The sequence below is a fragment of the Pundamilia nyererei genome, unplaced genomic scaffold, assembly GCF_000239375.1.
Source record: "Pundamilia nyererei isolate P.nyererei 1_Seehausen unplaced genomic scaffold, PunNye1.0 scaffold00161, whole genome shotgun sequence".
Classification (NCBI taxonomy): domain Eukaryota; kingdom Metazoa; phylum Chordata; class Actinopteri; order Cichliformes; family Cichlidae; genus Pundamilia; species Pundamilia nyererei.
The window spans coordinates 220,250-230,781 of NW_005187562.1; the positions used below are offsets into that span (position 1 = coordinate 220,250).

Genomic DNA, 10,532 nt, shown 5'->3' on the forward strand with positions numbered 1-10,532 from the left:
GACAAATTCGATTCATTGCTAGTTGATTAAAAGGTCAAAATCCATTCCTTCCCTTTAGTCGATGCTTTTTTGCTTGATTTGCTAGAATAAAATATAAAGGGGGGAAAATGCAATAAAATAAAGCTAAGCTGTTTTGAAATCATCAGTCTAAGTTGATATTCTTAACTATATAAATGGTGACTATATGAGGTGTGACCTTTTTGACTGCTGGCATTTTAAAGCACGCTGGTTTTCTCCCACACTGATTTAGGCCTTCATTCCAGCTAGCTCCCCTCGACATGTCTTATTAAGGCTGGATTCCCAGTGTGAGACTTCACTGATTCTCTTGGTTTCCTGTTCTAAAAAGTGGTTGGATCGCTTGCTTTAAACGACAGTATAACAGCATCATTGTTCTTCAGTCAGACAGAATGCCAAAATGAAACTCATCTCGTTCAGTTGGGCCAAAGACATTTACAGGATACAAGAGTTGCTGCAGGAAGACTGCAGGGAGAAAAAAGTGCCTCTGAAGCTGATCTACTATGCTACATATTAATATATAGAATTTAATCGTTAATGATACTTTGGTGTCTAAATAGCATTTTATTGTTGAGGTAAGATGAGCTAGTCAACTTACAAACTGGAGATTGCATTTGCTTCTAAAAGAGCAATGCACACAGGAAGGGGCTGGAATGACTAGGCAAAAGTAATCACTGTGGATGGGTACACAGTTCTCATACTCTCAAAGGGTACCAATGGGAGTAAAGTATCCACTGACTGACCTACGACTAGGTGTGAAGCAAAATGCAGGGTTTATATAATGGATTATGCATTATATAGCTACGGGGCTTAGTTAATAAATGTCTAATATGCTTCCCAACCTATAATTTATCAATCACATGTATCCTTTGCTTCCATTGAAAGCCACTTTAATTTTTGACTCAAAGCTGAGTTGTATTTACCTCAATATCTGACCATTTCTTCTTCTAAATGATTATTTAACCTGTTCAATTACCCAGGTCTTTCAGTTTCATTGAGTTTTGATGGTCTTTGGTCATCACACCACTTCTAGTAACTTCCTGTGTGCATGGCTCTTTATAAGTAAGCTTTCATAGAATTTTCTCTATTATTTATTTGGATTTCTGTGAATCTGTTGCTTAAAACAAAAATAGCTAACAACTTGAATGTGGAAATGACTCTTTAATAAATTTGCTTAAAACTCATCTATATTCCAAACATGAAAAATGGGCCCTGACTAGACCAGGCAACAGACTAGAAAGACTAGATTGATAAGTATAAAAGGAAAAATGTATTTTCAATGCAAAACCTTTATCTGGGAAGCATAAATAAATGTAATGGAGTCAACATATCCGCATCTGAAGTTGGATGTCTTTTACTTTGTCAAAACATTTCTCTGCATGTGACAGGCAGAAATGACTCACACATACGAGTGTAAACACACAAGTCCCAATAGTAGCTACTTAAGTTTGTCCCACTTTTTCTTTTTCCACATACAACATAACCGGCAGCTGTCACAGGACCGGCAGCATTTGCATCTCAGGGCATTCCCATCAAAGTGCACTGCCTTGTCAGATATTAGTTTTCAATGATGTTGCCGTCTGTCATCAACTTTTCAAAGTGGCTCCTGGTAAACACAATCTTAGCCTACTTTGTTGTTCCACATTGCAGCACGGAAAACTTAGTAGTCTCCCATGAGTGTTTTTTCAAGATCGAAACAAGCCGAGGGATAAGGATGTGTGTGCGTGTGCCTGTGTGTCTGCACAAAAGTTATTCCAATCCCATCAGTTTGTTCACTCATTCAGAGGCAAAGCTTTGAGCAGTCTGCCTGTCACATCAGTCATTTTACCTCTAAGTCTTTATATAGCTGACAGTTGCTGCATCTTTCCATCGTTCCTCTCAGACACGAATACTGTAAACAAATATATGACTCACTGTTCATATCCCCTCATACTGTCAACATCTTTCTCTACAGTCTACAATCGCTTCACCATTCATGCTCCTTTCTCATTTCTCCTTGGATTTACACTTGCATCTGTCTTTCTGCCTTCCCCGTTAACCCCCTCCTGACTAACTTTCCTTTTCTTCAGGTTGTTTATTGATTCAGCGAAGGTCTGATGGAGATGTATCCATAGCGATGGTGAATCTGGGGTTTCTGTTCATTAATATTTCATCATATTTTCCAAAAGAAGACCAGTGTGGCTTGTTGAAGCAGAGAGAACAAGGTTGAAGAATTTATTTTATTTTATTTTTTTCTGTGTTGGGATCAAGGGGAGGTAGCGGTCTGTGTAACTTGACAGTGAATCATCGGATGAGGCATATTTAACAGCAAAAAAAGAAAAGAAGCATTTCGACTTTTACCAACAAAGGACTGAGGAACTCTGATCTGGGTTCGTTTTATATGTATCTGCAAAAACACTGAAGTAAAAAAAGATATAAAAAATAGAGTTACTCACAGAACTTCATTTATACCAACAGAAAAAAAATCTTGTCATCCTTTCTTAAACTTAACAGCTTACCGCTACCATAGCTAGGTAAAACCAGTAAACTGTTAATTATTTATTAAGCTGGCAGATAAGAACTTGAGTTCCCTGAATAATTTTGGGCAGTAGGAATGTGGCATGCCCTATTATCCAAGGGGAGAGAGGCAAATATTAAACCATGTTAACTTGTTATACATTCACCTCAGTAGCAACATTTTGAAGCAGGTGAATGACACTTTCATTACATAAAGACGAAGAATGGCGAAGAGGTAATAAAAACTGGTAAGCACTTATCTGGTAAAGGTCCTTAACGCTGCTACAAAGGTGAACTCTACTCTGAATACAAAAGGGAGGCTCAGCAATGCAACTAGTGTGCCCATCAGCATTTTGCACTACAGAGAGTAGGAGTCAAATGATCCATAATAAAACTGTAGGTGCCGTGGAAAACAGATCTTCATGTAGAGAATTATCTTCTAAAATCATGTCAACATTCACGGAAAACACACTGCACCACAGAAAAAAGAAAATGAGCTGAAATTAATGTTTGGGGAGGATTTGACAGAGACCTTTAGAAATCCTGCAAAATACCACAAAGACTTCCATCGCCTACTTTATGGGAGCACTGTAGCAGTAACTACTCCTACTGCCTGGTGGTGCATTTATTTAATCAGTCTTTTCACATATAACATATAGATTTGAAATGTTTTATTTCCACATACAGGTAATATAGATATTATATAACAACGGTTTTGGTAATGATTTCTTTGGAGATTTCCTTAATTTTCCTGCTTAATACACCTGGAATTCCCATCACTCTTGGATCCACTGTTTATCTCAACAAGTTAGCATTTGATGCAATAATCTGAGTAGCTGTAGAATAAACTTGCCTGTGTACGCTGGCGTGGCTGCCAGGTGTCCTCTAGGGCGTAGCTGATGTAGGGCCCGCTGCAAATAGAACACTCCAGCATGACGGGGCTGGCCAAGAGGGGTGAGGCGTGAATCCCCCAGGATGAGCAGCCACACAGGTGGAGGTCGGGCTCTGCTTCCTTCTGCTTGCCTGTACCGTCACCATGATGGCGAGCCAGCATTTTCCACTTCCTAACCTGAAAATTTAGAGAAGTCGTGTTCTTTCATTAGCCAATAAAGTTTCAAACAGAATGATATCCAAGACTAATAGAACTTTATTGATACGCTGGTTATAGCAGTAAAAAACCTGGATAGTTTTACAGTATGACACATTTACCGGTCAAGGCAGTTTAACCAATTTACTAGTTAAATTATGCCTCAAATTATGTGTTTAAAAAAATTGTGAGTGACATTTTTAAATTTGATGGATTAAACTGTACTGGGTTTGATCCATTCATGAATCAAATAACTGAGACTCGGATTTGCTTTGCACTGGATAAACTGAGTGAGTCAGGCTCAGTCTTAGCAGTAATCTTCTCTCTTGTGACAGCTGCACAGTGACACATGCTCCAGAGGACAATTTCACCACAAACATCCTCTTCTCAATCACTACTTAGCGAGTGGCCAGCAACACTGCCAGAACACATATCAGAAACAGAAATAATTTAAGAGCTCTGTCACACACACATATAAAAGTGAGAGGAGGTCTGGGAGAGAAATATATCACACATGTGACAGTGTAAACTAAAGTCAAGGTGCAAATATTTCTTGAGGAAGCCAAATCACACTGATATATGTGCCAGTGACCTAGAAAAGCTCTTATGTAAGGGAAATGTTGCCCTTGGCATGCAGAGTAGACATGTTCAGTGACTGGAGCCATTTCAAATGAATCTTATCAAGGCCTCTATCGGCGGTCACTGCTCCGCTCACCCAACATTACAGTTGCATAGGAGTGCATGAAGAAATACAGTGTGTGAGTGACGTTGCATGTGAGCATATTTGAGGTGAATTTTGCAACTCGGTGTAAAAAAGTTTCCCGTATGTGGATAGTTCAGGTCTTGATTTTAGCTGTTACCCAATGTTAGAAGGAGAGTTCATAATGAGCTGTTTTCTCTGGTCACATACTGTTCCAATGACATTTAGTCATAGTCACTGTCTTAAAGGAACAATTAAGCATTTTATAAAAATGTGTGTTTGCTTCTGGCTGAGGTTTACATAAGAGTGGATGGATACGATTTCCTTATCTGTTTGTTAATTCAGCTAACGCCAGCAGCCAAACAGTCTAGCTTAGCAAAACGAATTTTTAAAAAAAGGTGTGAAATATGTGAAAACAACTTTTTTCAGTAACAAAAGTTAATTAAATCTATGTATCAGAACGTCAGAAAGAGGAAAAATTATGTTTTTTATATTTGTAGAAAAATGTGAGAGAGTCACGTTAGGTGCTGTTTTGCTGTTCTGAACAGTGGCTAGCAAAACAAACAAAAAAAGACTACAAGGAGTAAGTAGCAAGAAAAAGAGTTTCTCTTTAAAAAAAAAAACCCATCTGTCTCATGCACACCAGGAGGACTAACAGCTTTGTGCTTTACAGTGTGTTGTTAAGCTGTGACACAAATACTTCACTGCCAGTGTCGACTTGTTTCAGGTGACCCAGATAAATGGCTACTGAACTTCACTTCACACTGAACCTCAGTAAAATAGTAAGTATGCACACCCATGAATCAGTGTCTTCTTAAAATGAGGTTAGATTCAGGCAGAGAAATTGTACTGGAAATCTTTTAGAGTGGAGGCAAACTGTATATGATTGAATATCTTAACAAATCAAGCTAATAAGTTAGCATTCCAAGTAATGCCCCATAAATTCATGAATTATTACTGTCAGTCTGTTTATATGCAAATTAAAACCAAAAACCTTCAGGGAAAAATATGAGTTTGTGCCTCTGAGGTTGTTATTTTTGTATTTTGACATAATCAGGCTAGCATTTTCTGTCTTTGTGTTTTTGCTAGGCTAACTACTGTAGCTAAAGACATGAAGTCAATATCAGTCATCTTATATAGTCAGAGAATGTATATATTTCCCCAAATGTGACAATTCTTAGTAATTTACATAAACAGGAACATAGCTCTGTGGTTTTAATAAACTTAAATGTACCATTGTGAAACCAGTTAGAGACTTGTTGATGTATGAAAGGATGTACACATTTAACTTCATATTAGAAAGGAAATGTGATAGACCTGAGTTGTCAGTGACTGAATGTGTGTTTTTGTGCATTTCATCACATTTAATTATGTGCAGTATTACCCTCGGTATGCAAGTCTAAATCGAACGAGTGCTATTTATTCGATTGGACCGTACATGTTTATCATGCATGCTTTTTTATTGAATGGCCTCTATCTGAGCCTCCTTCTGGGGTTATGAAAATTCATGTCCGCAGGGAGTGCATATCACACGCACACATACAAATATATGTATGCCGTTTCCACATTCCCAGTCCTTTCCCTGCTCCTTTGACCTTGTTTTGTGCTGTGACCAATAAGAAAACAGTGGTTACATTATGTAAGCACTCTCCAACAACATCTGTCCTTTCACCTCATCAACTCAGGAAGTAATATTTTCCATGTTTATACCAGGAGACATCAGCTACATAGCTCTGTGAAAACTCAATCTGAGCAATTTTTAAAGCTTCCTGCTTCCTGTCAGCAAGGAGAAAGATGGCTTTGGCCAGTAATAAATTAATATAAAACTGCCTAAAGGTATGCCCTTAAGCCCCATACAGTAGACTTTGCCATGAAACTGTATGATAAAGCTCCAAGTCAAGAGGCTTTTGCACAGCAGATAACAACAGTGTTTTTTGGTGCTGTCAACAGCCAGCCCACGGCTCAGCTCTCTCTCTTGGTAACCCTTTTGTGGCCTTCTCCTGCTTATCCGTTCATGTCCTTCACCAGCTCCCCTCAGTGTGTAAGTCTAAATCGACCTGGCTTAAATTGAACAGCAACATGAAGACAAAGAAAAATATGTTTGAAAGACAGAACGATAAACCAAGATGGTCTTACATAAAATATCCAATTATAGGTCCCCCAACCTCCCCAAACCATTCTTAGATGGCAAACAGGTCTTAAAATTAATGAGAGATGGTAGGAAATCTGATCCAAGTAGTGAACAGGCTATGCCTAAACTATGATTCAGACAGTCCACGTGGAATAAAATCACCAGATGTGTGCAATATATCCAACTGGAAATTGAGCCCCAGAGCCAGAGAAAAAAGGAGAGTTCTGGAGACCCGAAATTAAAAACAAGACAGAGAATAATACCACTGTTAAAGAGAGAAGTGGATAAGGAGTAAATTTGGGATTTCAAGATTTGGATATTGACCCTAAGCTGCTTTTGAGCTTTCATCTGGGCTCATTCTAATTTTCAATGGACTTGCTTGAATGCTTTCATCTTGAAATCTCAAGGACTGCGGTGACAAGGTCTCTGAACCCTGTCTTCTTAGCAATACATTAATATTCATGGTCATTTACTATGCCTCAGCCCATGGCCCTTTTTAAAGATAATATAATGCTATCTTTTCCCATTTTTTGGAAGTTTTTCCCCACATTTCTTTATATATTATATATTGATAACTATACATTAAAAAAAAATCCTCAGCATTTAAATTAAAATTGATTAAAAAACAAGGCGGCAACATGTCTGGCTGAATTTAAAAATGCTGCTTCATGGTTCATTGTCCCATGTTGGCTTTTCTGCACCTTATACTTCATTCTGTTCAATAGTTTCATACTTTGTTAAGCAACATTAACTTTTATGTGTTATACTTTTTAAAAAAAAACAGTGAACCCATGTGAGGACATACAGGTTTTTTTTTTTTTTAAAACACAGCAAAATAACAACTTCCTGCTCAACTTCCTGACGAAGACTTGTTTTTATATTCATCAGGCCCAACTAATCCCAAATAGCTAGGATAAATTAAAAATGTTTCCCAAATGAGAACTCAGGAGGTTATTTATTTAAAGCTAGAATAAAGATCTGACTCACCTATAGTTGAAGCTACTTTCTCTTGCAGTATAAACTAGGATGTTTTCAACAAATAGGACAACAAATATCCAGTCGAAATCTATACATTACACACATAGTGTACTACACAGGGTGTACTAACAGATTTAGGCCGAAATTGAGACACAAATTACAACAAAATGCACACAATGCACAACAGGAGCAGCTTGTATTTGGGTACTAAGGCCACAGTACACAAAAATCATTTCCAGCTGAGATGAGCATGTTACTGGGAGAAGCAAATGTTTTGCCTCAGTCTCAGGGAGCTACTGAGCCTCTGTGGCACAGCATTTCTGGCTTTAGCTCTGGGACAGCAAGGGGGAAGATGGGATTAGCAGGGTTCTCAGGGTAGATTAGAACAACAGTAATTCCCAAATTCCCTCACAATGAAACAAGGGAGTTTTTTTCCCAGTGGGTCAAGAAAAGAGGAAGAGAAGTAGTAACGTGAATGTGAATCTCAAGACAGTCATTAGCATTAACATAATTCAAAATACTTGTTTGTGTCAGTTACTCTTATTGTTTAACCCTGTCTTCAATCGTTCTTTGTTCAAAATATCAGGTAAAAACGTCCTCAAACTAACCTGTCACTACATGTCAAGCAGTCATAAAAGAGGTATCTCTTCCTGTGTACCTTGAATGCCTTCAATGTCTGTTCAAACTTCAGAGATTATCAGAATACCTCTTAACACCACAAACAATCTGCCTTACTTTCTCTGCCTCACCTGCCTCTAGATCTGGCTGATTCTCCACAAAGCAAAATTCCCACAGCAGATACAGGAAACTGTAGCCAAGGTATGAAGTGCCTCCACTCTGTTTATTTATCTTTTCTTGGGGCTTGGCAAAGAAAAAAGCCCGCCTGTATGATATTGCAGTAACAATGGAAACAAATGCACTGTGCCATTTTAGAGCATATATATGCATTCACTGTGAGCAAAGATGAGAGATCATGTAAGAAAAGCAACTCCAAGTTTGCATGCCAACCACATTCTTCGCCTGCCAGAGCACTTGGCTGTGGAACAAAAGAAAAGGAAAGGATTAGCAGTTTTCCATTGCTAAGTTTATGCTAAACAGTGGTAGCTTAGAACTGCTTTCCGGGGCCCTGGGAGACTTCCTTTATTTATATGTTAATTAAATATTTTTAAATTGGGGGAGATATTATTAGTCATTGGCGTGACTGGTAATAATGTAAAAGTATCAAGGTTGTAAATGATATGACGCATCCTTTGATGTAGGTAAACTGAAACAGTCAAAAAAAAAAGTCAACCAGTTGACTTCTTCAGGTTTTTCAAGGTGAGCAAGCCAAAGCAGGCAGCAAGCCAAACTGACAGCAACTATCTTCATACTGGTGCTAAGCAGGTGTCATATGTGGTGGGGGCTGCTCAGGTGGTAGAGGAGGGTCAGAAGGTCTGAGTTCGATCCCCGAGGTACTCTAATCTGCAATTTGAAGTTTCCTTGGGCAAGATACTGAACCCTAAGTTGCGTCTGAGGTATCCAAGACACTGTGAGGTTGTGAATGTTAATTAAAAAAAAGTTCTGTGAATGTATGGGTGAATGAGGCTTGTTGCAGGAAAGCACTTTGAGTGCTCAATTAAAGTAGAAAAGTGCTATATATAAGTACCAATCTATTTACCTCACCCCATCATCATACCTCACCAAGTGCGGCATTCAACAGACTGGTGTGGTTTTAAATTTTTGCCGTCACACAGATGGCAAAGATTTGTGACCATAGGCTATTCTAAACTATTCAAAAGAGTACCATCAGAAGTTTGGAATGAGAGGTATTTTTCCCCTGGTATTGGTACAGTATGCATGACAAGCCAACAACTTGGAACGGGATTTTGGCTCCCAGTGCTCTCTGTGTAATTCTTTGTATCAAATATAATTGGGCCTTGTGGGTTGTTACTCTTAATTCCTTCTTATTCCCAGTAGTAGCTAAGACCTATATTTCGACAGTAATGCGATTCACGGTAAATGCGACTCAAGCTGGTGAACAGAGGACAAAGTTCAGTAGTTCATTAAGTACACCTAGTTGCAATTAATACAGGGCCAGCAGCCCTGCAATAAATCATGTCATTTTGTTATTTTGTGGAGGGCATTGTTAAAAAACTGTAAACTTATAAATTTAATTGAAAATGCAGCAGCTTGAGGGTTTCCATCCAGTTTTCACAGGTCACATCCCCCAGCTGGGAGATCTGGCTGGAATCCAGAGTGAGTTTGCGTGCCAGTGAAAAGGTCACAAGTAAATCAGTGGAATCTGTCTCACAAGTCATTAACTATCAGCGCCATCAAAAAGTAACAGAGTGTACAGCAAGGGCTCTTCTTAGGTAACACTACGTCAGGAGCCAGAGTCTCAAGTGCAAAGTGCAGCAATAGCACATTTACACTTTAAAAAGAAAATACCACTTATCTGAGAAGTCAGTGTCAACAGCCAATATGTGGGCCTACAACAGGACCATTTCTACCTCTGAAGTCTGCCAGCATGTGTGATTCAACACCTTACATGCAGCTGTACTCGTGATCACCCCTACAGTCGCTTGACAGGATCTTGCAAAGGAATTAACTCTAGCATCATGCTTCCTCCCTGATCTCTTTCTCTGACTCAGATATAATGCATCAGCATTCGTGGAAGAGGACTTTAGCCCGCAGGGCTTTGTCACTTGCTAAAGGAGAACAGAAAAGGTAGATTTATGATAGACCGCCTCCCTCTGTGGAGAACAAAACGTCACGGCCAACTGACCCATGAGACATTTTCTTTAAAATGCAGATGACACCAGTATCATCTGGGCCGGTACAAAGGTACACTATGATCTAGCTGACTCTGACAAAATATTAACAAGAAGAGCTTACTAACTGTCAAATGAGGCTTTTTTCTGGGTCCGAGAACATTTCAAAAGAAACCTTTTGAAATGTGCTTTGCTGTGAGTTAATGGATAGTGCATCCTGTCTCACAGGGATCAGTGTTGGGGAGTAACGGAATACATGTACCGCCGTTACGTATTTAGAATACAAAATATGAGTAACTGTATTCCGTTACAGTTACCGTTTAAAAAGGTGGTATTCAGAATACAGTTACTTTGTTGAAATAAATGGAATACACT

General features: G+C 38.8%; 1 protein-coding gene across 1 annotated transcript in view; it reads right to left on the reverse strand.

Annotated features, from left to right (window-relative positions):
• sgk1 (serum/glucocorticoid regulated kinase 1) overlaps positions 1–10,532 on the reverse strand; it is a 36,269-nt gene that overhangs the window by 13,319 nt on the left and 12,418 nt on the right. The window contains exon 4 of the mRNA XM_005745565.1: positions 3,365–3,580. Within this exon, the coding sequence (XP_005745622.1) occupies positions 3,365–3,580 (216 nt within the window). The remainder of the gene's footprint in view (positions 1–3,364; positions 3,581–10,532) is intronic.